Source organism: Tripterygium wilfordii, chromosome 23 (assembly GCF_013401445.1).
Source record: "Tripterygium wilfordii isolate XIE 37 chromosome 23, ASM1340144v1, whole genome shotgun sequence".
NCBI lineage: Eukaryota > Viridiplantae > Streptophyta > Magnoliopsida > Celastrales > Celastraceae > Tripterygium > Tripterygium wilfordii.
The window spans coordinates 1,261,543-1,286,921 of record NC_052254.1 but is presented as its reverse complement, the minus strand read 5'-3'; the positions used below and the strand labels follow the sequence as shown (position 1 = coordinate 1,286,921).

Below are 25,379 nucleotides of genomic sequence, written 5' to 3'. Positions count from 1 at the left end.
ATACTATAACAGCAGCTTGTGGAAATATTGGCTCAGACTTGCTATCAGGAGGATCTGTCCGGACTCCGGACAGCAGTTGTTATTTTGGAGATAGAGAGCCATCTGTCCGGACACGTCAAAGAGTTGTCCGGACAAATGTCGTAGATTTGCAATCGGGACAACCATTTAAATACAACTTTAGGTTTGTTTGTTGAGTGTATTTGCTTTTGCAATACCTTGGAGCGCCGCTTAGGGAGAGAGAGCGCACTACACAAGGGAAACACTTGAGAGAAAGTATAGGGATCTAAGAGATAGGCAAGAGAGAGTCTCTTTGGGATTCATGTTGGCTTGTGTGGAGTGGGTTCTTGTCTTTGTTTTCTTCTCCTTTTTGATTTCTTGTAGAGAGCACTTGAGACAACAAAATAACATGTAGAGTGGATTTGTTTTCATTTTAGCAGCGCAACACAGCTTAGGTCATGACTAAAAGTGATCGTAGCTCGTTGGACCATTTAATTTTGGAACAAATTTAATAGGACAAAAAGGACTTATATAATAACGAGTTGTGGAGTCATCTTAACCCATACAACACAAGAGCTCTAGACGTCCTAGTCTTTGAAGAGGTGTAAATTATTGGTATCAAGAAATGATTATCGGCACCGGAAAATTGGTATTTCTATAAATAATAATTAGTGTCACATATATTGACACCAAGAAATGATTGGTGCCACATTTGACGTTTATCGATATCAAGAAATGATTATCGATACCGGTAAATTGACATTTCTATAAATAATCATTGATGTCACATTTGACGATTATTGGTACCAGGAGACGATTATTGATACCAATAAACAATTATCGACACCGGTAAATTGACATTTTTATATAAATAATAATTGATACCACATATGACGTTTGTCAATACCAGGAGACGATTATTGATATCAAAAAACGATTATCAGCACTGGTACATTGGCATTTTTATATAAATAGTAATTGGTGTCACAATATGACGTTTATCGATATCAGGAAAAGATTATCAATACCTAGAAACGATGAGCATTTGGAATTGTTTTAGGTTTACTATCATGTAAGACACAATCTGGAGCCAATAAAAGACAAATTAATCACCTGGAGGCATTTCGTCTTCTGTATCAACATTTTAAGAGATCAATAGTCCAATCGATAACCCTTTTCAAAAAATTCCCGGATTATCGAATTTCGAGCCACCTGATTATTGGGGCTATGGGATTCGGACATTACAAACTATCTAAACTAATCTAATCTTTCTCCAGAAGTTAGTTGTGCTACTGCTACCTTTAGTTTGGCTTCATGAATCTCTTGCCTTTGGAGTTCACACACGGCTGAAGAAGGAATCAAAGGCACATCCTAAACAAGTTCACACATGGATCTTCAAACAAAAACCCAGCCGCACTGACAAACCAGTGTCACCATGAATTAGGAAAGCTCGAGGTGAGAGAGCATGAGATACAAAGCTATACATTCAACAATTTGGTTTTAATTGTACAAGAGTCTTGCACATTCTTCAGACAGGCTGAATCTTGATCTCAAGATACCCTGCACTTTTTACTTTGGCGAAAACAAGAAGAAAACCATCTTAAATTAATTACCCCTCCTACACAGAGATTAATAGGCTAAGCCTCAAACATAGTAAAAGATATCCAGCATTCCAACTATGGCATGACTGGTTTCAATTTATACAAGAAAACCAGAAAATTAAACTAAGACAAATAGTTATTGTTCCCGAGGGCCATCAAAAGACTGGATCTTTCTCAGATTCCAGTGAAGGCCCTCGTGGATGCTGCGCAAGAAGTCATTTGTCGAATCCACTTGACATGCTGTAGGCACAGGCCAAGGTGCCATGCTGCACACAAGGGCATCCCCGGCAGCCAATTGTTTCCTGTCCTTTCCATCAAAAGATACCCAGGCAGGGCTTCTGCTATTGTAAGGGACTTGAACTTGGACTGTAACATGCTCAGGTAATATCAGAGGCCGAAACGATAAAGAATGTGGACAAATTGGTGTAAAGAGGATGGCAGGTACCTGCAATTGCAGACCATGGATCAGATGCTTAAGACATGGCTGATGGCCCAGGCATAGGAAATCATCAAAAACATAACACTATATAATATCTTTCCACCTCAACTGCCCTACTCCAACTCCACCTTTTCATGGATGTGCATATTATCCGCATATTCTGGTAAAGGCGTTAATGAATGGCCTCACAGTTTTCAGAAAACAATAAATCATCTTAGAACAAATCCCATATGCTTTCCTTTAGGATAATATAGCCTTAGAATTTATATGTGTCATAGCAAGGTGCAGACCGAGTAAAAAATAAAAGAAAAGAAAAGAAAAAGAGATCATAGGTGGGATATAACACTAAATTCTCTTAAATATTAGAAAAGATATTCAAATATACCTGGGGATGGACCATTGATCCTCCAGCTGCCAATGAGTAAGCAGTGCTACCTGATGTTGTTGATAAAATTAACCCATCTCCTTGCACACAAGTGACGAAGGAGTTGTCGCAATAGCATTCTAAATTTGTGAGGAATGACGAAATTCCATGGTCAATTGTAACTTCATTCAGAACAAGAAAAGGTTCTTCAGTTTCATACTCATTTCTGGCTGAATCTCGAACAACATGACACTGCAACCGATGTCGTAATGTTATACTAATGGGGCCCCGTAGGACTGAATCAAGGCAGTCTCTGTAATGTTCACTGTCTGAAAAAGGTTAAAGAACACTTTTGAGTTGGCATAGCAGAACTCATGAGTGACTTTTTTTTTGGGGGTGGGGTGGTTGGGTAAGTAAAGAAAATGCCTTCAAATTAAAAGCAAACATGTTAGGATACAGAACGGAGTCATAAAGCCAAGAGAACCTAATGAAAATGGGACAATAGGAGGAACTGGTCCTTTAAACATCGATGCTGCCTGCAACAGAAAGTAGATGATAACAGTTACTTAATGTTTCAATGCACTCTTACGCCATTACTACAATTAAATGAAAATCACATACCCAAAGAACGGTTCCATCCCCACCAAGAGTTACCACGAGGTCAACTTTCATGTGCAGTCGCAAAATTTCTCTGTCTGAAAAGAAACATAATTCATAATTGGCTCAGAGTACAGGTCATATGTCATCACATGATAAAACAAGACATTGACAAGACCATCACATGGTAACTTGATCAATTGATTCCTCAGTCAGTGCAAGATGCTGTCACTTTATTTAAAAAGGAAGCCGAATGTGTACACAATAGGTCAATCACTTGATATTAATCTTGAAACGAGTGTGCTATGAAAAACAAACGTTGTTATTATGACTTGCAGATTGGGAGTACATATTAATTAATAAAGAATCAGGCAAAGAAGTAAACTTTAGGTGGTAATGAAACAGTAGTGTCCAGTATTTCAATTAAGTGAAAGTGTTTTGCAACTCACCATCATCCCACGTCTGCACAAAGCTGAAGTAAGAAGACTCAGCCAGAAGTTCACCTCTGACACGTGGTTCGACAAAAATGTTCAACCTTTTATGCTCTTTCAACCATCTGGGAAATAAAAATGAAAAGTCAGGCACTTGCTAAAATAAAATAAAATAGCATGTAACCGAGTAAAGAATAAAAATTTAATATGACGAAAACTAATCTAATTGATTCAAAGTAGAGAGAAAAAAGAAACAGATTCAACAGAATGATTTTTCATAAAAAGGAAATCTCTGCTTGCTGTTATTTAGATACATCTCCATAAGCAGCAAACTGGGATTGTCATGATACTATCAAATATCCAATAGTGAATATATTCAAAAAAATTCTGGAGACTTATACATTTTAACGACATACATATGCTAGTCGCTTGCTCATACACATGCATGAAATGATATGCCATTACTTCAGTCTATAATTGATACATAAGCCCAGCTCCTAAAACAGAAGAGTATGATACCTCAAGGCAACATCAAGGAATAGAGGTTATAATTAATTTGGCTACATGAACAATTCAAGCCAAACATGTGGACATATTGCTTGGGATAAAGGCTTTGAGGGTCATAAACCAATCAAGGAAAAAGGTGTTGTCACAATCTGAAGTAAAATCTTCGTACACACAAATCTTGGGTGGCTCAAGGGTTAGGGTTTGCTCTGCAGCCTCTGCTGACAGATGATATAAGTATCCCATCCCCAGCCCTCTTGCTTGCTTATAGTGAACATGCTGATGATGAAGAATAAGAAAACCTTTTTGGTGTCATGCATGCTGTGTCATCTACTCACGGCTAGTAATATTACTTTCGCAGTTGGAAACTAAGTGATTAACAAGATTAAATCAATTAGAACAATAACATAATGCAAGAAACTTTCAGCAACACAATAGCATGTGATTTTATATAAAAGTCATCCTTAAATAAAATCAAGAGGCTTATCCCTATTTTTTTTAAAAAAAAAACTTATAAAAAAATCATGAGGTTTATATCTTTTCAACCAAGTAAATTTAACCACACCTGACCATTTCGGCACATAGGATGCGAACTGAAGTTGAATTTGGTTTGGTCAAAATAAGAACAGTCTGCGGACAAGATTCCCACTTCAAAGATATCTGCCATGGCATTGAGAATTCAATAACACAAAGTCAAGTGTTCTATCTTTTCTTTCCCTTTTTCTTTCCTCTTTATTTTCCAGGTGGAGTGGGGGCTGTTAAATACCAAAAAGCCTCATCTAGGACATTGAGCAAATAATCACATTTGAATATTGAAAATTTATTCTAAGAGTTGTAAATAGAGAATCCTGATTCTCAATAAACAAAAACAAGAATAAAATGCCACACCAATATGTATATAAGAAGCGGAGAGTAGAATGACCCTCAATGACCCCTGAAATAGATGTAGGCAAAAGATTCCCTAGATGACAGCAGGAGAAATTACCTGTTTACTGCTGCGCTCTGCGGTTGTAATATTTCCTCTTTCAAATGACACAATGTCATGCTTGTGCTGATCATCGTTTTCGCCTTTGCACCACCACGAAAGTTTAAATGATGCCTGTTTCAGCAGGCGGTTCAACAATAGCTCACTTAATGAGTTCTTGCATAATATACTTCTCAAATGCGAGGAAGATTTTTACTTCAGCATTACATGATCAGCAAGAAAAAATATGAACTCTACCTCAATGTTCAACATAGAACATGAAAAGCAAGATAGAAGGGAACCAATCAATAATCATAAAGACTAGTGGCTCGTGGTCCAAACGTGCAACGTTTTGATGATAAATACGATTAAATGACAAGCAATCCACTATAATACTAGAATTACCTTCCGCATCATTTTGTTTACCATATTGGAATCAGAATCAGTTCCCCCATCCCGAAGAACCTCGTGAGAACAAATTCCATGCTCCATACAACAATCTTCAGATCGTTCATGTGTTTGATTCCACATCACAGGTTTGTTGGCAGAGTTCTCAATTTTCTTGTCGTTAAAATCACGATCACACTCCCCTTGTATTCGCTCTGTTTTATAAGTCAAGAGAAGTGAGAAGAGCATTAGCAAAGTTTTAATGAAGACTAGGCAAACCAACTTATACAAAACAAATGCAATAAGGAGCAGCAGGTTAATTAGGAAGCAAAGTCAAGTTTGGTACAGTCTTAAAGGAAAAGGTACATACAAATGTACGAGAATTAGATTATAAAAAAGTATATACAGTAGTGTTGTTGGCCCCTGAACACTGTACTATGAACGTAAGTATAGTAACAAAAAGATGAATATGTTATAAAGAATACAATGATACCACCTGAGAAATGGTAAGAATCAATTTTGCAGTTTATCAGTGAGCAGATTCCAACAGTATCATGACGGATTGCAATTCATTTTTACTCCAATCAATTGATTACAATTTACAAGTAGGACTCTTTATGAATCTTATGTATGTCCTTTACTCCAGTTGGGGCAAAAATGAACCTTCGATACTCGATCATTCTACAGGTCAACTCTTTACTTGATTGAAATTTCGAACCTATAGAAATCCAACTACTAGGAACAATTAACTTGCAATGTTTTAAATATAAAATATTATGATTGTTTGCTTATTTTACAGGGGGAGGAGATTAGAGTAAATTCATGTCAGTGTTTTAATCAGTATCATCAATATTGAATACAAGATACAAAATGTCTAAAATTACACGTGTAAATATATGCACATTGTTCATCATTAAAGACCTCTATGCTCCAACTGTAGATTCCGCGCACTCTCCAGTTCAAATCGACGCTTCCATTCAGCAGCCTCAGCTTGAGCAGCAACCTTTCCTTCAGCAGCTCGTCTCAAAGCCTTTGCAACAGCTGGAGGTGTGTCGATTCACGTCAGAGATTCAATAGACGTAACAAGTCCAGAAACATGAAGACTTAAGCACTAAAAACAAGCTTACTTCTTAAAGCCTCAGAGAACTCTATAAGATGATCGTCAGTTCCCTGAATTGGAGTCTGTTGAAGAAGTTCCTGCACTGCCTTCTCAGAATGGATGAGAGAAACTGAATCAGGAAATCCATTATCTGACTGCGGATATGAACTACTTTCATCTCCATGTTCACAGGAATCCTATCATACCAGAAGCATAGAAATTCTTAGATGAAAGAAAACAATAGAATTTTGCTTTATACACCACAAATATACATAAAGTATAGGACACAGAAACTCATTAATCTTTGGTTCCTGAAGTTTCCAATAAATGGAATCTGAAAATCTCCACTGGCTAACTGGCTGGTTAACAGTGTTATTTAGTACCTACCAAGATTCAAAATAGGAAAGGCCTCATCAGCTTTCAGGACGAACCAGAAAATGTAACATTAGACCAAGGATATTTAAATACTATGTTCCCTTCATTCCCGCTTATCTTTTTTTGCCTAATGCTGGAGGATAAACCATGAAAAGTATTGGTATACATCAATGTCAACCAATAAGGCGATGAAATCATTGTACAACTTTAAAGGTGATCTGATCTCACCAGCAACTGTCTTATTTGTATGAAAAACTAAGATTAGGAAGCTCAATTATTAATGTTTCTCAAGTTCAGTACCTAAATGTGCCACCTTTATTACAACGAGCTCAACATTTTTAAAACCATTCAAGCTCCACAGATTTAACGGTACTATCAAATCAAACAAAACAACCAAACTTAGAGACTATATTCTCAAAAATTCTATGGCTTTGAACAGCCAAAGAAGTTGACATTCAAAGGAGATTGAAAATCACTAAAAACAAAACTTTCAGCTCAACAACAATTCACAAATGCTACTCAGTCAATGAAATACATACGCGGAAAGAGATCCAATCCCTAATTCGAAGTCAAATGCAAAGTCAACAAAATACATGATCACAGCTGGACAAAAAGTGAGGGCGAGAGAGACATTGGGAAGAAAATTACAGTTGGATTCAGCTTGCTAGGAGACATGGCTGACTAATCCGAGCTGAAGAGTACCGCAGGAAGAGTGAACGATAGACGCGGAGAGCGCTAAATTTTAAGCCGTTACCGCTCCTTTTGCCATTTCTTCAGATAAGAGAGAAAGATGGGTAGTTGTAAGGCACCAGGCACGTCTATATAGCGCGAAGGGTAGAGAGATATTGGTTGGGGTCCACAGAAACGGCGTGGCAGAGTCGGAATATCGCCGTGGATGTCAGTTGCATACGGCATACGCTACTATTATGCATCCACGGCCAATCACCAACTCTGGTGCTTCCAGGGCGACCTATAATCATGGCACCTGTCACACCTTTTTGCCCCCAAATGCTAGAGACCCAAAAGTCTCTCAATCTATGTGACAATATACATGTCGAGCCAATGGGCTAGATTGATAGAGCATTTGTAAAATAATGGATAGGTCAACAGAAATGATAATAGCAGAAATGTTGGACAATTTTAGTAACATATATGCTGTTTGAATGTTGGGTAAGTGTTTGGTTGAACTTTTACTGTTAACAATTTGTGTTGTGTAATATATTATAATAAATTACGTGCAGGGGTATTATATATTTTAGTCCTATACGTTGTATTCAAACATACAGATAATGTAATTAAGCAATTACCAATTAAATTTATTTATTTATTTATTTATTCAGTACGAGCAAGACTGTAACTGGAGGTGAGAGTCGAGTTCGTAACTTAGGTCAAATAAGAGTATATTTGACATATCAATAATAGACTTGAGACAAAATAGGAAAAAGCTGGTAAAAAATTGTGAAATTGTTCAAAGTTGGAGCATTTTAAAAGTAGTAAAAATGCTACATGAAAATGCCTTGGATGACATGAAACATTTACATTAACAATTAGTATAAATGCTTCAAAAAAAGCTCATCCCAACGGGTTCTATATGTATTTTTAATCAATGATTATTTTAATGCAATATAAACATCGATTATAATTGTTATTGTCAATTATCAATTATGCTTGATTGGGAATAAAAAAAGTATTCATTCCACATGAGCAAAAATATTTCTGTCTTTTCTTTTCCCCCAAATCATTGGATGTGGACTCTTCTATTGGACTGGGCCTTTTGGATTAAGGACCCATCTTCCTAAGATCTTAACTGATGGGCTAATGATAGTCTCAATTAAAAGCCCAGGCCCATTTTTAGTCATCATTCACTGCTCCGAATCTCATGAGGAACACTTCCTCGTCATCCCGTCCGTGGGTGGAACCTCAAAATTTCCCAAAAATCGAATAAAAACCCTAAATAAATCCCAATTCAGTATCAGCCATGGACTCGCTCCAAGACAATTATAGACAAGAGGACGAGGAAGAAGACGAAGCCATGGTCAACGCGGCAACTACAACTGCCGAGGTGGAAGACGACAGTAATCTCCAAAACGGAAATGGATATCAAGACACTGAACCATTAAACGACACTGAAAGCCAAGACGACGTTGAACCTCAATGCGAAAACAAAGACCCTTCCGTTCTCTCCAGCTCCGATTCCCTCTCAGATGATGCCCCTACCCCATCTGACGACACAGAGAAGCCGCTGAGATCCCCCAAGTTGGAGATCGAGGACGACGAGGATTATGACACTGAACCACCCCCGAAGAAGCAGAAACCACTCTTATCTTTCCATGAACCGTCAACATTGTCAATCAACGACCCCACAAGTGAAACTCTGTCGGCGACAATAGCTGCAAGGGCCACTACGCCGGCAACGATAGGGTCTAATGGAACGAAGAAATCTAAAAAGAAGAAGAACAACAATGTTTGGGTCTCACGGACGATTCGGAAGGGCAAGAAGAGAACCAAACTGAACCCTCAAAATCCCCCAGCTGAGGACGCGGTTATGATCACTCCAGTACCGAGACTGGCGGACAAGAGTGATGATGGCCTGGAGATGAGCATCTGCTTGTCTAAGGTTTATAAAGCAGAGAAGGTGGAACTGAGCGAGGACCGGATGAGTGCTGGAAGCAGTAAAGGGTATCGCATGGTGCGGACTACCAGAGGGGTGTCCGAGGGTGCGTGGTATTTTGAGATAAAGGTGGTGAGTTTGGGGCCGACGGGGCACTCACGACTTGGGTGGTCGACAGAGAAAGGAGACCTGCAGGCTCCGGTTGGCTACGATGGGAATAGTTTTGGGTACAGGGACATGGATGGTAGTAAGGTGCATAAGGCATTGAGGGAGAAGTATGGGGACGAAGGGTATGAGGAGGGAGATGTCATAGGGTTTTATATCAATTTACCGGATGGGAACCTGTATGCACCCAAGCCACCCCATTTGGTTATGTATAAGGGCCAGAAGTATTATGTCGCAGCAGATGCTAAGGAGGATCCGCCTAAAGTAGTTCCAGGTAAGCTTTTGGTGATGTTTTTTTTAGTTGTTTTGGTTTATAATCACTTGTGTGAACGTGTACCGTTAGGTTATGTTTTGTGCTTGAAACTTTCATGTTGCATTGTTCTTTTTCTTCGAAGCAGCATGGACAAATAACTTCAGCATTAAGGTCGGCTTCATGAATTTCTGTCTTACTTTGTGGTGACATCATGCTCTCCAACAAACTTTGGGAAATGTTCTTGCTTGAAAATTCTATTGAATGTAAGAAGAGATGTTTGATTTTTCTTTTATTGGGGAGAATAGTATGAATCTTTTAAATAATATAATAGACATTTCAAAGTTAATTTGGTAGTACATAAAACATGAGAATAGTATGAATCTTCATAACATGCTTAAACTTGCTCCCAAAACAATGGTTCAGATGAGATGTCAGAAAGGAGATTTCAATCATGGCTGCAGCATATGCGAAGCCCAGGAGTAATGCATTTTTAGAGTTAATGATCTGTCAATGCATAACAATGGTTCAATTTTTCCTTCTTTCTGGGAATCTATTTGGGTTTTGTTCCAAGGATTAGGGGACAAGTTTTGTAGGAGGTTCATGCCTCCCCCGTCCTTTTAAATTTTCTGGACCTTTTGTCCTAATTAAGTGATTAGGTCAATAGTGTTCCAAATTTCTTGTGCTCTGAGCCCAAGGGCTCGAATTTTAAGATTGCATTTTAACATCTGAATATATTGATACTGAATGATTCACGTGAAACCAAAGCAACTTAAGAAAGATAGGATACCGTATGCCCTGCTCTCTTTTTTAGCAGTAGGTTAATTCTAGCTGCATTTTTGTTTCCTTTGATTTGGGAGCAAACTTATTTGGATTTGTCTGTCTTTGATGAGAATTTAGCTGAATTTTATCTCTGAATGTTAGAGTTAACTAATTGATCTTTTGTATTATACTACTCTTAAGTCATTGTTTATTTATGGCATTTGCATATGATTCTAATTGACTGATTTACGTACAGGAAGTGAGCTATCTTTCTTTAAAAATGGTATATGCCAAGGAGTAGCTTTCAAGGATTTATATGGTGGCCGTTACTATCCTGCTGCTTCAATGTATACTCTTCCTGATCAACCAAATTGTGCAGTTAAGTTTATCTTTGGTCCTGACTTTGAATTCTTTCCTGAGGACTTTAATGGCCGTCCAGTCCCTAGGCCCATGGTTGAAGTTCCTTATCAGGGATTTGATAGCCGGCTTGAAAATGGTGCATCTCAAGAGACAAAGCAGTAGCCAGTGGGGAATTTTCTAGCTTATTATTGAGTATCTGCATTAATAGGAGACCAAGCTGAGTTTTGCCTTGTATTTTAGTTTTGAATGCTGTTCTATTATGAAAGAAATTAAAGTTATGCAAACTTGGTTTTCTTTGAAAGAGAGAATTTGATTTCCTGCTAATGAAATGTAAAGCTGTCGCATCTGCCCAATCTTGGGCACCATTTCAATGGTCTGTTCATTAGTTTATTATGAAGTGTTTCAGAAACTATTACCTATCTACAACATTTTGCTTCTTTTGCTTGCCATTCAGGTACTATGAATCACATTGGCTTTGCTGGAAGATGAATGTATGTTTCAACTTCTGCTTCTTTAAAATAGAATATAGAGATGAAAATGCTTTGATTTAGATGACAATCCAACAGTCGTGACACTTTGATTCTCTGGTTACATGCATCTGCTTTTTGTGGCACTTCATTTCCAGTCTCTACATTTGGCTTATGCTATGCGCATAAAACACATGAATACATTTTATTGTGCAGCCATTAAAACATGCTTGCGTGGTTCATTGCCTACTTTAGAATCAAGAAAAGGCCACAACTTACAATTTCATTTAACGAAAACCATATCTTGCCTCTGCTCTATATGTTTTGATTTCTGGTTAATTTGACAACTTTTCTACGTTGACAGGTTATCTACAATTCTCCATCTTGCTAAGTTTTTCGCTTTGATGAATAGCGAATGCTACTGTGGAGGCAACACAGTGATGATTCAAACTTAGGAGAATGATCAGGTTGGTCACATTGCTTTTGCACTGAGTCCTATGACAAAATCCCTCTACAGTGAGTCATAGTCTCATAGACGGGTTGGGTTGGGTTGGTATTAAGGTATGATTGTGATAATCTAAAGCCTAGCCCACATTTCAAAGCCTTTCGGACTCTGTCCTTGCCGATTTACATATACGGCCCAATAAATGGCCCAATTGATGCTTCTTCCAAAGTGTAAGAAACTAAGAAAGGCGAGTCTCAAAAAATGAGTCAAGACTCGAGCAGGGAGAGAACAAACGCTTTCTGCAAACCAGGCGCGGCATTTTGATGGTAATGGCAATGGCTATCTGGTAATCATCGGTTTTTTTCTGATTCATTTTTTGTTTTTAAAAAAATTATATTTCTAAGTTGAAGGTTGTAGCAGAGTTTGGTTTTTATGAAAACTTGAAAAGAAAAATTATTGTAGATTGCTGATGAAATTCAGTTGAATTTAATCAGTTTTGCTTCTCCTCTTGGAAGGGAGAGGCGGAAAATTTTGGGGAAAGGTTTGCTAATTAAAAGGTTCTTTCTTGGCATAAAAGGGTGACTGAAAATGGATTATGGAGAGTGTGGTTAGGATAAGATTGAGGGGAAGTGAAAAAGATTTATGTTCATAAGAATGAAAAATTGACAATGCAATCTTGGCATAACAGTGTTACTGGTTCTACAGTCACCATTTACCCATATTCCCAATGTAATCTATCCGCCCATGCATGGCTCATTCATTGAAAGGTATATTTAATGACATTGAAGTTCTATTGGATCATAACAAGAATGATTGGAACTGCTAGAAAAAAAGCTACACGATCTACCAAATGATGTAGTGATTTAGTGTTTTTTCTTTTCTGACGTTGATTGTGTATAGGATCCAAAGCCAAGAACATTAATGTGTTGCTACTTCTAGTGCATGGGAGAGTTCAGGCCTTCTTGAGAAGACAAGGAATGGATGGTTTGGTTCCGCTTGGAAGGAAAGGATGGTATTTTTCTAAAAGATGGACTCTTCTTCAGATTTTGTAGAGTTGTCTTGGCATAAAGTCTCCATAACCAAGGTGAAGCTGTCTCCTTGAACTTTAGAATGGCATAAAACAGGAGTCTGAAAGAGATGAGGATGACTACGACAGCAGCTAAATCCCACCACTTTGAATGTTCTGCGTTCTTCCCGAGCATGGTCGAGAGAATAATCTCGCCTTTCAGTTTTGGACCACCAGGTACTAAAGGATCAAACTCAATTCCTATCATATCATTCTTGTATGCACCCTACATTTACCATTGTGGCAAGCAGCGAGTCAGTTTGTTATGTATATGTGTGTGTGTGTTACGTTAAAATCAACTTTCCAGAGATGGCATCTAGTTTCGACACATACAGTATTTTGCATTTAAGTTTCGTTGCTATGCATTCTTTGTTTCAAGTGTTATGGATTACTTTAAATTACTTTTCTTAATTACCTGCAGTGCCCATGCTCCATAATTGATGTATGAAATCGGGTAACGCCAGAAAGTCTTGGGAAGATCAGGAAGCCACCGGAAGTACCCAGATGTCATCATCATAATACCCTGTAAACAATCGTCAATGAAAGTAGTTCATATATATATCAACTCAAGAAGAGAAAGAAGTCAGTGGAAGATATGTGAAGCAGTGTTCTGGTATGAAAACAAATAATAGCTATATGAGAGTTTCTTACAATAAATCCAGCTCCTATAATGACTCCCATCAAGAAGTTGGGAACCAGGGAAGCTATCGTCATCATGCAGCCTTCTACCACTGCTATGGAGCTTGTAAGGTCAAGGCAGATATACACAAAATGTGAAAATTCGGGTCGAAATTTCACCATATAGAAAGTGATAGTTGCTGTAGCAAATGACATAACCGTCAAGAACGGAAACGAAGAGATGAAGTTTGACAAAATGTAAACACCAATCCCATAATGCCCATTTCGCCTTTCTTGACAGAAAACCTGTTTTGAAGAACATGAAGCTGGTGCCTTGTTAATTAGTCTACACAAACATCTTTGACAAAAGAGTTTTTCGGGTCATTACCTTCATTTCTTCAATGAAGGATGGGAAGCCTCCAATGGACATGAATGTCATGAATCCTGAGATGAATGCACCACAAGCTCCACGAGACCAGATTGAAGAGTAACTTCTTCCAATATCAAAGAAGATGGAACCGACGCAAACAGATAAGGCTATATAGATGACTATCCTTAACCAATAATATCCCAAGTCTCTCCACATGTTGATGAAAGATCTCTTTGTCAGAGCTGAAAGTTGCTTCAACCAACTTGCCTGACTGCCTCCTCTTCTGTCAATCACAAGCCCTTCCTGCAATACAAATCCAGGTTCATTAAACTTATCGAATTTTAATTTCTTGGGTGCTCTTTCAAATACTAACATTTTGTAGGCTATTCAGCTCAAGGGTTCACCCATGTAGAGGGGCCCTTTAAGATTAACTCAAACTTTGTAAGCTGGATATCATAATTATGTTTGAATGACATTATCAGTGGAGGTTATATGACAGCAAATACAGTTGTTTAATAACAAGATGAAGCATACTTTATGGCAATATCTAATACTTTGATTCACTACTAACATTGCAGAAAAAATTTCAGGCATGTATTCATGGAAAAATATTGGTGTTCTAAAAGACTTACAATAGTTAAAATTTCTTGTCTTCTTGTTCTTGCCTTAGCTGCACATTGTGAGTTTCTATATTTGTTGACTAGAGTTGCTTTGATCTCTGATGTTGTTAGGTTTGCCAATGGATCTGATGTAATATGAACATCCTGGATTTACAGAAGCCAAGAACTTAAATTAGACAGTTAAAAATATTTTCTGGAAAAAATTCTGAAATTTTGCTATCTCAAAGAAATGATTAAGGGTTATAATCAGCTACACGAGAAGTAACGGATGATGGTCTAATTATTGGAGCAAATGGCCTCCTTTTATTTTCAAATTTTCTTCAGGTTGATTATAGGGAAAATGCACACAGAAAAATATTTCATTAAGCGCTGAAAAGTTATAAAATACTAGGCCAAAGGCTTGGGCTTTTGAACTCTCATATATGAAACAGTGTTAAATTTAGTTTTCTGAAATATCCAGACTCTTGAAACAAACTTGTGTACTATGTTTGTTACTCGTTCTGAAAATTTGGTTATTTTCACTTTGAAAAACAGAATATTCAAAATTTATTTATGCTTATATAACTTGTATCAATGCAGAATAAAGCTTTTGACTGGATATGTATGTCATTGCAGGGACACCATGCACATGCGCATACGCATACGCATACCCTGTGAGTTCCTTTCAGAGTTGCAGCCACAAGGTCAAAGTCTGAATTTGTACAACGTAGGAAGTGATCAGAAGGATTTCTTCGACTTGGGCATGGGAATCCAGCTTCAGCAAAGAACTGCAAGTGAATAATTCCAGGTAAGTTATCATTATATTGATGGAGATTCTTCCTTCATTTGGCGGAGGAATATTAGTAATATCTGTAGTCTGTACTAGAAAAACAGCAAGTTGTTCATAGAATATAATCATTTACCAAATATTCAATGTAGGATTAGGATAGTTAACTATAAACATCCAATTAGTATATAGTACATAGACAAAATGTTATGGGGAAACTTGCGTCAAACTTGCAAACAGCACTACATACCTTTGCACCCAATTTTGCTTCTCCAAAATAAACTGTTTCACCACCTGAAAGCAGAAAAAGATTGTCGAAGAGTGCAAAAACTTCACTACTTGGCTGGTGAATGGAGGAAATAACAGTTCTGCCATCAACTGCAATATTTCTCAGGGTTTGGACCACAAAGAAAGCTGAGGCACTGTCTAGGCCACTAGTAGGTTCATCCAAGAGCAGGAGACTTGGCCTAGTTAGGATTTCAAGTGCAATGCTTAGTCTTTTCTTCTCCCCCCCACTTATCCCTCTTAAATGCCAATTTCCAATTGTCCTATCACTGCAATCTTGGAGACCCATTTCTGTGATTGTTCTCTCGACTATGTCATTGATCTCTTCTTTGGTCATGATACTTGGCAGCCTCAGATGGGCTGAGAATGTTATGCTTTCTCTTATGGTGAGAGTTCCCAACAGTGTGTTTTCTTGGGTCACGTAAGCCTGAAATTTCAGTAAGTGGAAACAGAGATAATGCATATAGCATGAAGTGTAATTGAATATGTGAGAATTTAAGAAAGCAAGGGCTTGTTTGAATTCTGAGTTTAAGGGAATTGCTTTAAATTTTCAGAATCCTCCATAATGAGGATTCATAAATAATAAATGACTTACTACTCCGCCATAGTCTAGTCTCCTCTTTTTCCCGTTCAATATGATATTTCCAGTCTTCATAACATTTTCGGGCAGTCTACCTGCAGGAAACTCAGTAATAATTAATTATTCCATCAATAGTTGTTATAGGTTTAATGTTACACACTTGTCCCACATCGCTCAGATGTGGGAGTGTAGTGCAGTTTATAAGGGTGGCAGTGCCTCTCCTTATCAGTCAAGGTTTTCAGTAAGGTAGGGCCACGGGCCCAGGCCTGACTGGGCCTTGGTTACAGCCGGCCCATTTAAGGGTAATCGGTTGGGCCTTGGTGGGTAAGTGAAGTCTGTTCCTTATCATTTAATTACTGGAAACAGTCTCTCCACATATTATGTGGGGGTAAGGTTTGTGTACATCATGCATGTTCCCGACCCCGCCCCCACCCCCTACGTGAGCTTTGTGCATGAGAATTGTTTACATTTTAAACATGTGAACATGTGAACCATTGGCATAGTTGTAGTGGTGCAACTTAGAGGTCAGAGATTCAATTCCTGAAAACAATCTCTTCGCATTTATGTGGGGTAAGGTCCGCATACATCCTACCTGAACCCGACCCCAACCCCATCCACTGCGGGACATCCTACCTGTCGCTGACCCCATCCATTGTGAGAGCTTTATGCACAAGAGTTGTTTACTTTTTTGCCATCATTAGTTGTCATAAGTTTTCTAGAAATATCTTTATAAAATTTTATTTTGCATTGATTTAAATGTTATCATACATACATTTACTTCTTTATTATTCATCATATTCTGCCTTTTTTAGTTTTCTTGTTGTTTCGGACTGGAGAAAAGATTAGGCTTGCAGTTTTGATTGTTATTAAGTTTAGCTAGGTTACATGAAGGAAAGATCCAGCTATATTGCTATTTCAGTACTAAAGAAGTTTACTGGAAAACAAAAGGAAGAAAGACATGGTACTTCCCATGGTACTAAAGAAGTTTACTGCATTTAACTAGGACAATGACCCAAACAATCAAAAACAGGGGACCCTTACCATCTGATGAGGCGGGTAAACGGTGGGATACTGGGATGATCTACTATTGGGACACGTGGGGAGTTATGTCAACTTCACTATGAAGATATTTTCAAAGTAATAAAAGGTGGAGTTGCAATTCTACAACTCTACCCACATGTTGGTATGTTACATGCATATATATATATATATATATATATATATATATATATATATATATATATATATATATATATAGAGAGAGAGAGAGAGAGAGAGAGAGAGAGAGAGAGAGAGAGAGAGTGTAATGTAATGTAAATTTGCCTCAAAGATGATGAAAACTAGCAAATGAATCAAGAAGAAAAAATTACAAATTTTCTTGAGAGTCTCATGTTCAAACCATGAAACAGTTTGTAAGCCAGCACAATGAGGTTGTGTATTTCTGACCAATCATAGATTACACACTTCACAGTGGTAGGAGAATCATGTGGAGAGGGTTCCCTTATTATTTATGAAGCTTGCAAACTAAGGAAAAAAAAAAGCTTCTTTGAAACAGAAATAGATCCATTTTTGTAGAGAGAGAGAGAGAGGCAAACCTGCCAGTGCATCAAGAAGGGTGGATTTCCCAGACCCAGAAGGACCCATAATAGCTGTGATCTTACCAGGCTCAGCATAACCACTAAGCCCATTAAGCAACCTCCTTGTAGTTCCTCCATTTCTGAAACTTGGTAGCACCACTGTCAAATATTCCCATACCAAGTACATCACCCCATGGTCTCCAACTCTTACTAAACCTGACTCCATATCACTACCACCTTCAATACCACCACCACAATTCTTAACCTCCTCTATCTCCATTTCACCCACTACTATTTTGTGATGGTCATACATATATATATACACACACACATAAACATGCAGTAGTATAGGTGCTCGTTAGTATCTGTTAGAAAAGGATATCATCTGCGTGAAACATTTAAGATGGAATTAACTATGCTTACCAAACTTTGCAGAGAAAATAGTATACAATTTGAAAATGTGTTATGGGTCTTCTTATATCTAGTCAAATCTAAATTAAACTCACCAATGGTTCATAAATGAGAGATGGAAGAAATGAGATGAGAATGAGACAGTATCAGTATAAAGACAATAAAATAGGTCTCCTTATTTTCCTGCTTTGGCAATCTGTCAGATAATGAACTTTGCGTGCACTGCTTTTAGTACAATTTTTTCTCTCTTGTTAACATTATGAAGTGCCCACATGAGATTCTTGTTGGGTTTTCTTTGGCAATAAGAGATTGCACTTGGGAACCAACTCCCAACTTCCAACTAAGTCACTGCAATCTTCATCATGGAGTAAACGCTTGACACCTCATTCTTTCATGCACACTTTCATTTTTGGTCGTTCTGTGATATGGGAATCTTTTACTTCCATTTCTAAGTGCAGTGTCTCAAATGTCACCACAGTGAATTTTACAATTTGTAGTAACTCAGTCCATGGCTTGCAAATGTTGTGACTTTAACTGTTGACTCTCATGGTTTGCTGGCAACAAGCTTAGGAATGACAACAGGTTTGGTTCACAGCTGGGTCAAGGAGGGACCAGGTGAAGCAGGTACAAGTGTATACTGTATATATATATACATATATTATCTGAATATAATAATTTTTATTGGATGAAATAAAGCATTCCCACATAGCCATCCAAGTCCAACGTAGAGGTTGTTTAGAACATATATGACAATTTAAGTTGGTATTGAGCAAGAATTTTCCATTACTGTTGTTTTGGCTACAGCGTAAACTGGCAACCAGGGGTCTCCTTATTTTTTCAGAAGCCACAATGGGGCGTCACGTGGATGCAAGTTATTGTGGCAATAAATGTTATCAACAAACCACCTGTACGTGCTTTCTTGTCTCCAGTTATTGTGCTAGGTGTTTGCATATAAAGGTATTCTCACTATATATAGGCAGCCAACATTTATTTTCTTCATCTTATTATGATGATGGCACAGGACTCAAGGTTCTGTCAATTTCAGTTAGAACTATCATATTTGACCCTTTCACACCCACATTGTGAAACAGTGAATGTTGCCATAACCCAGATGCAAAATAATTTTTTTTTTAAAAATTGAATACTAGATATATTTTGTTTAGATATTGGGTTAGCTTTGGTATGTTTTGCTGAGTATGAGGAAACCTATGCTTTGCGCAGGTAAATCATCAGAGTATATCAGCTCATCAGTAAAATTTAGCGGAATCAGGTATGATTTCATTGAGAATTTCTTAACAGAAGTTTAAATACATAAGAGAAAACAATGTAAAATGGTAAAGGTGTGTAAGAACTTGGTGCAACTTGGACAAAGTCCCTTGATGGCTCTATTTAACTTTCTCAATCGAAAGAATACCAACAATTTTGTGCATGTGAAACTCCAGTAGAAACTCTGGGACTTCGACCTTATGTTCTATGAACAAATACTGGTAAACTCTGGGACTTCAACAGCTAGAACTTCTAACGGCAGGTGTTTTCTTAACTTGTGTAGGCTTTGGTGCTTTTAATGGAGAGGAGAGTTGCGGCCATCCTGTGAAGACAGTGAATAGAGAGTCTGGTATCTCTTGGAAGAGAAGGAAGGTATTTTCCTGAAAGAAGGCCTCTTATCGAGTTGTTCCTTGATTTTCTTGGCATAGAATGTACTGAACATGGGGAAGGCTCTTTCCTTGAATTTGAGGATGACAAAGAAGAGTAGTCGATAACACACAAGAACAACTACTATTGCAGCCAAATCCCACCACTTGGAACGATCCGCTGGAACTCCAAAGACAGTTTTGATGATAAAATCACCCTTGAGCTTTGGATCACCAGGTATGAGAGGGTCAAACTCGAGACCAAGGAAGTCATTCTTGTATGCACCCTACATTTCACAGTTTGAAAAAAAATATCTCAGTAAGCTTCGCACTTTTGAATAATAGACAAAGCCGTGTTCATTTTCTGTTGCCATCATCATATGAATCCTTAATCATCTTCCATGTTATCTATGCAATTTTTGAAGCTTCTTTTGCTTCCTTTTCTCCTCAGGAATGAACCAAATAAGCCTTAATGGAAATCCAGATTTTACTTTCGGTGTTCACTGTAAACGTTATCAATCTCGAAGATCATTCCAGTAAAAAACGATTCAAACATTTGTGACTCTAGAAATGGGTTAAGTACATGAGAATGTTGATTTTGGTTTACCTGGATTGCCCATGAACCATAACTCATATATGAGATAGGGTATCGCCAAAATGGCTTTGGAAGATCAGGTAGCAACCGGAAGAAGCCAGAAGTCATCATTATGATTCCCTGTGTGTTGATAGCAGAAATCAGGACACCAAAAACCGTCATCAAATACAATATAAGAATGTTATCAATGATTTAGTATTTCTTACAATAATTCCAGCCCCGGTTATAACTCCCATCAGGAAATTGGGAACCAATGATGCTACAACCATCATCAGGCTCTCTACGACAGCGATGCAGAGGAGAATATTCAGACAGAAAAATGCGTAGTGAGGAAAAGAAAAATCCGGGTGAAATTTCACTAGGGAATATGTTATAGTTCCAGATATCCAGGCAATCGCAATCAGGAATGGAGAAGAAGAAATGAAGTTGGACAGTATATACACTGAGACTCCATAATAACCATTGAGCCTTTCTCGAGTAAATACCTGTTCATAAAAGAAGGATACCATCAGAATCCAGAGACTTGTAAATATTTCACTTTTCTTCACCAGACTGTAATTGACACACAAAGTACTTCTCTTTGATTTTTTTTACCTTCATTTCTTCTATGAATGATGGGAAGCCTCCAATAGACATAAACGTCATAAAACCAGTTATGAATGCACCGCAAGATACACGTGCCAAGATTGCTGTATAGCTATAGCCAACGTCGTGAAATATAGTACCAACGCTAAGAGATACAATGATGTAGATCACTAGCCTTGCCCAGTAATATCCCACATCTCTAGACATGTTCACAATTGATCGTCGTGACAACGTTTTCAGTTGCTTCCACCAACTTGCCTGACTTCCACTTTGCGCGTTAACTTCTAGTCCTTCCTGAAATAGAAAAATGTTTTCACGCTATCGGCAGGAAACCATACAAGAATGATTTCTACATATATACAGGACCAAAAGGGGGAACTGGCATGTTCATGAAACTATTTGTAGTCAACAGTCTTAAACTTCATTGGAATAGGCCTCACCCATCTCAAAACTTTGGCAGTAAAATATATAGCTGGAAAGCTACGACAACTTGGCATGCTTTACTAAATGCAGCATGAAACATATATCATACGAAATTTTGGATGTTACAAAGACAAAAGAGAACCAAATTAGATGCATCTGAAGGTGGCATTGATTTAACTTTTTTAAATGCGAAGATCAAGTTCAGAACTTACAATGCCTGATATTTCTCGGACTCTTCTTCTTGTCCTCTTTGCATAGTTAGAGCGCCTAAATTGCTCAACTAGCCTTGCTTTGATTTCTGCTGTTGCCATGTTCATAAAGGGGTCTGACGATCCGGGTACATCCTACAATTACACAGCCGAGAATATTTATAAATGATGAATTCAATTACCTGAAAACAAAAGGTCCATAAATTCTGTGACTGAAAGGTTGAGACTAAGTGGATTTTGAACCTTGACTTGCTATGCCAAACATTAAGATGTGCTACCTCATAACTTATCAGAAATAAAATAAAATAACCTATATAGTTTCTCTCTGAGTGACTTTCATGTTTCAGGAAATAGAAGGAAATCGAAAGCAAGCTCAAAATCAAAGGCTTTCAGAAGTACAGGGAAATATAGTTTCGATAAATCTTACAGAAATTTGTACAAATAACTTCAAAAGATTAAGTTTGAAGTCACACATACTCGAATCCTTTGAGATCCTTTAAGAGTAGCAGTTACAGCGTCAAAGTCTGAATTTATGCAGCGCAAAAAGTGATCAGAAGGATTTCGCTTACGAGGGCATGGAAAACCAGCTTCGGCAAAAAACTGCAAAATTCATTGCCAGGTATTAGATTACTGTCAGATCGATATGCATAGCCATGACTTCCTCATCTTCTCAGAGATTTTCGAAGGCTTCACAAGTAAATAAAAACACATTTACGTTAGTTCTTTGCAAATTTAAAAATCTTTTAAAGGTGTTTGAATTTCTACCTCTACAGCCATCTTTGCTTCACCAAAATAAACAAGTTCACCACCAGAGAGTAAGCTGAGGTCATCAAAGAGTGCAAAAACTTCACTACTTGGCTGGTGAATAGAAGAGATAACTGTCCTTCCATCACGAGCAATATTTCTCAAGGTTAGAGTTACAAAGAATGCAGAGGCACTATCAAGGCCGCTAGTTGGTTCATCAAGAAATAACAGGCGCGGCTTCGTGAGGATTTCTAATGCAATGCTTAGCCTCTTTTTCTCCCCACCACTAATACCCCTCGAGTGCCAGTTACCGATCATTGTATCAGCACAATCTTGGAGACCCATTTCACATATAGTTCCTTCCACAGTGTCTGTAACTTCCTCTTTGGTCATAGTTTTTGGAAGCCTTAAAAGTGCTGAATAAGTAAGGGTTTCTCTGACCGTAAGAGTTCCTAGCACCACATCCTCTTGAGTTACATAAGCCTGACAAGTTATTAAACATCACTGCTTACACTTGCAAATTTTAATACAGATAAAAGAAACTTTATGATATGCTCTCTTTCTGTCCTTGTGTTCTTTATTTTGAGCACAGTTGCATCAGGAACGTTAATACAAGTAAAACTTCTTAAATTTATTTCGAATATATGCATATTTCAGAATTTAACTTGCTACCAAGTTTTGTGATTTTCTTTAGCTTGTCATATCCAGCTTTCATCAATCTGTCAAAATTGAGATCCTTAAGATGGCATTCCTTCTACAAAGTACTTACAATGACACCATAGTCTACTCTTTTCTTCTTGCCATTGAAAATAACATCTCCAGTCATGACAACATTTCTTGAGAGTCTACCTGCATAGAAAAAATGAACAAAGACTCTTAGCAAATACAGAGCTAACAAGCTGATATTCATTAATTGAGGTCTCTTATATGAATCAACCGAGAAAATGACGAGCAAAGTAACCGCATATTACATTACTTAAGAAGTGAGCATTTGTCGCAAGTTAAATCCTATGATTATATCAAAGACAACCAGGAAACTGGGACTTTAGCTATGTAGGAATATATTCACTTTTCCTCTCCTAGAATTTATGATTCTCATTTTCTAGGAAAGTATCAGCCATTTGTTACCTCCAATTCCTAATGAAAAAATACCTTCATTATGATAAAGAATCGAATAAAAGGACTCTCTTGTAACTTTTTTTTATTTTTTTTTATCTTTCCTCGGTCTCCTTTCAGAAATATCATCAATCTGTAATATGCTGAATGCATTGAGAACTCTTTTACTCTCATTAGTTTTGTAACATGATAGAATCCAGATGTTTTACATTAAACTATTAAAGTAAAGAGCCAAAAAAAAAAAAAGGAAGATCATAACTTTAGTACAAAGCGCGTGGTCAAACTTTTATTTAGGCCAACCAACAACTACTTTCTTGAAGCTGGCTTTTAACTCTCTCATCTACCTCATTCAAGAAGGCTGTGGTCCATTTAAGGCCTAGAGAGATGAGGAGCAATGCAAAATTGCTAACTGCCCACTAGCCTTTTGAATTACAAACTGTGATTCATACAGTGACATAAATGAGAAACTGTAAACATCAGTTTATTTGGGGTTAAAATTTGAAATCTGAAATGCACAAACTTTGTGAATTCACTAGTTCTGCTATACACATAAATGACAAAAAAAAAAAGTAGAAAAAATAATGAGAAATCTTTGTGTTTGTGCAGAGATTCTAGGAAACTACAGAATACTTGAGAACCCAAAATCAGAAACCCTATTCAAAGAGAAATTTCTAGTAAAACAAGCTATAGCATATACTTGTATCCAAAAATCAGTTTTTGAAACCTAGAAAATCAAGGAAGTCAAATCCCTGTCAAGGATTATTGAAATCCATACATGAAACAACCAAAAAGAGCAAGAGCCAAGAGTAGTAGTCCCAGAAAATGACACGGAAAAAAACATAATCAATCAGTTCACAATGATATGTAAAATGCCCTTCCAATATTACTTCCAAAAGTTTAAGGCCAAAATTTAGGAGAGAAAGCAAAGCAGACCTGCAAGTGAATCAAGAAGTGTTGATTTTCCAGACCCAGAAGGACCCATAATGGCCATAATTCTCCCAGGCTCAGCATACCCATTAAGCCCTTGAAGCAATCTCTTTGTTGGTCCTTCTCCAAAATTGGACAGCACAACCGTCAAGTTCTCCCATGCCAAATATGTCCCTCTCTCCCCTCCACCGCCACCGACCACCGCACCACCACCACTACTGCCACCACCACTGCCACCACCACTATCAAACCCAGTATTAGTACTGCTACTGTAACTTGTACTACTTGCCACCTCTATCTCCATAACACCCACCACCTCAAAAAATAAAAAACTGGACCTGAAATCTATAAATAATACTGTAATACCAAAAAAAAAGAATAAAATAGTAAATTAATAAGCCCATAAATCACTAGCGTGGGAGGCCACAATTGGCTAGTATGGATTTGAAACCATCAACAAACAACTACCCATCAATGCTTAATTTGCTTTCTTCATTCGAAAAGAAAGAGAGAGAAATATATATATATATATATATGTATATATAGAGAGAGAGAGAGAGAACTGTGTGACTAGGACTGTACGAATTAATAATGGGTTGGGGGTGTGTGTGTTAATGGGTGGCAAGTGAAGGAAATAAATGTGGGTTGGCTCCTCGATATTCATAGCAATATCATGAATTCATGATGATCCATATGTCAAATTGTCACAGCTAGTTCATATCAAATAGGCGGACATAACTACATATGCATGTGCATATATAATCTTCTTATGTGATTACTGATTAGGCATTTTGATGATGGCTTACAACTGATTTAGTCCTTAAATGCGATTGCCGCTTCTGTGAAAATGCACTGGTCGATCAGCACTGGGTGCCAGCATTACTTGCATGACTTGTTCCTTTCCAGTTATGCAAGATTTAGGCTTTTAGTTGTCTATTTCAATATCATAGAGCTTAAAAATCATCATTTATGGTTAAGTTGAAGAGTTTAGTGCTTGCACACATCGATTCCCGTATAATGGCAGGATTTATTTTTTTC

The 25,379-nt window shown here is 37.6% G+C and overlaps 4 protein-coding genes and 1 long non-coding RNA gene across 12 annotated transcripts; 2 read left to right on the top strand and 3 right to left on the bottom strand.

The window, feature by feature from the left end:
- Positions 1-1,465: 1,465 nt before the first annotated feature.
- Positions 1,466-7,775, bottom strand: LOC119992441 (NAD(H) kinase 1-like). 5 transcript variants are annotated; one of them, XM_038839122.1, is made up of 11 exons: positions 7,407-7,774; positions 6,412-6,580; positions 6,206-6,325; positions 5,303-5,499; positions 4,919-5,032; positions 4,499-4,593; positions 3,448-3,554; positions 3,023-3,096; positions 2,859-2,937; positions 2,473-2,730; positions 1,466-1,964 (listed from the first exon to the last, which is right to left on the bottom strand). In XM_038839122.1, exons 1-11 carry the CDS (start codon positions 7,431-7,433, stop codon positions 1,735-1,737), a joined length of 1,470 nt encoding a protein of 489 aa, XP_038695050.1. In that variant the 5' UTR covers positions 7,434-7,774; the 3' UTR covers positions 1,466-1,734. The 5 variants fall into 5 exon arrangements, with proteins under 5 accessions (XP_038695050.1, XP_038695049.1, XP_038695048.1 ...); XM_038839121.1 differs by having other exon boundaries at positions 1,466-2,043; positions 2,423-2,730; positions 2,886-2,937; positions 7,407-7,772; XM_038839120.1 differs by having other exon boundaries at positions 1,466-2,043; positions 2,423-2,730; positions 7,407-7,770.
- An 874-nt stretch (positions 7,776-8,649) lies between these two features.
- LOC119992944 (protein TRAUCO-like) lies at positions 8,650-11,355 on the top strand. The gene is made up of 2 exons (XM_038839788.1): positions 8,650-9,808; positions 10,803-11,355. The coding sequence occupies exons 1-2, from the start codon at positions 8,737-8,739 to the stop codon at positions 11,066-11,068; spliced, it is 1,338 nt and encodes a 445-aa protein (XP_038695716.1). The 5' UTR covers positions 8,650-8,736; the 3' UTR covers positions 11,069-11,355.
- Positions 11,356-12,753: 1,398 nt separating this feature from the next.
- LOC119992943 (ABC transporter G family member 13-like) lies at positions 12,754-18,630 on the bottom strand. The gene is made up of 9 exons (XM_038839787.1): positions 17,719-18,630; positions 16,139-16,218; positions 15,509-15,970; positions 15,143-15,259; positions 14,505-14,636; positions 13,891-14,175; positions 13,536-13,808; positions 13,300-13,407; positions 12,754-13,110 (listed from the first exon to the last, which is right to left on the bottom strand). The coding sequence occupies exons 1-9, from the start codon at positions 18,011-18,013 to the stop codon at positions 12,754-12,756; spliced, it is 2,109 nt and encodes a 702-aa protein (XP_038695715.1). The 5' UTR covers positions 18,014-18,630.
- On the top strand, positions 14,055-19,802 carry LOC119992945. Of its 4 annotated transcripts, none has more exons than XR_005466460.1 (6): positions 14,055-14,192; positions 15,108-15,279; positions 18,682-18,735; positions 18,916-19,018; positions 19,333-19,381; positions 19,661-19,802. It is a non-coding gene; the product is annotated as an uncharacterized LOC119992945 (long non-coding RNA). The 4 variants fall into 4 exon arrangements; XR_005466461.1 differs by having other exon boundaries at positions 18,677-18,735; XR_005466459.1 differs by having other exon boundaries at positions 18,609-18,735.
- Positions 19,655-24,645, bottom strand: LOC119992942 (ABC transporter G family member 15-like). The gene is made up of 9 exons (XM_038839786.1): positions 24,348-24,645; positions 23,068-23,147; positions 22,320-22,781; positions 22,032-22,154; positions 21,558-21,689; positions 20,932-21,216; positions 20,544-20,822; positions 20,350-20,457; positions 19,655-20,029 (listed from the first exon to the last, which is right to left on the bottom strand). The coding sequence occupies exons 1-9, from the start codon at positions 24,643-24,645 to the stop codon at positions 19,673-19,675; spliced, it is 2,124 nt and encodes a 707-aa protein (XP_038695714.1). The 3' UTR covers positions 19,655-19,672.
- Positions 24,646-25,379: the final 734 nt, after the last annotated feature.

Coding starts and splice junctions, on each gene's coding strand:
- LOC119992441 (XM_038839120.1), bottom strand. CDS start 7,433: ATGTCTCCTAGCAAGCTGAATCCAACT. Junction 4,594..4,918: donor CAGAGCGCAGCAGTAAACAG/GTAATTTCTCCT, acceptor ATGCCATGGCAG/ATATCTTTGAAGTGGGAATC. Junction 2,731..2,858: donor TGGCTTTATGACTCCGTTCT/GTATCCTAACAT, acceptor AACCTTTTTCAG/ACAGTGAACATTACAGAGAC.
- LOC119992944 (XM_038839788.1), top strand. CDS start 8,737: ATGGACTCGCTCCAAGACAATTATAGACAAGAGGACGAGGAAGAAGAC. Junction 9,809..10,802: donor TCCGCCTAAAGTAGTTCCAG/GTAAGCTTTTGG, acceptor ATTTACGTACAG/GAAGTGAGCTATCTTTCTTT.
- LOC119992943 (XM_038839787.1), bottom strand. CDS start 18,013: ATGTATGACCATCACAAAATAGTAGTGGGTGAAATGGAGATAGAGGAG. Junction 16,219..17,718: donor CCTTCTTGATGCACTGGCAG/GTTTGCCTCTCT, acceptor AGTTTCCTGCAG/GTAGACTGCCCGAAAATGTT. Junction 14,176..14,504: donor GACAAGAAATTTTAACTATT/GTAAGTCTTTTA, acceptor TTTGTATTGCAG/GAAGGGCTTGTGATTGACAG.
- LOC119992942 (XM_038839786.1), bottom strand. CDS start 24,645: ATGGAGATAGAGGTGGCAAGTAGTACAAGTTACAGTAGCAGTACTAAT. Junction 23,148..24,347: donor ACTTCTTGATTCACTTGCAG/GTCTGCTTTGCT, acceptor TTTTCTATGCAG/GTAGACTCTCAAGAAATGTT. Junction 20,458..20,543: donor TAACCGGGGCTGGAATTATT/GTAAGAAATACT, acceptor ATCAACACACAG/GGAATCATAATGATGACTTC.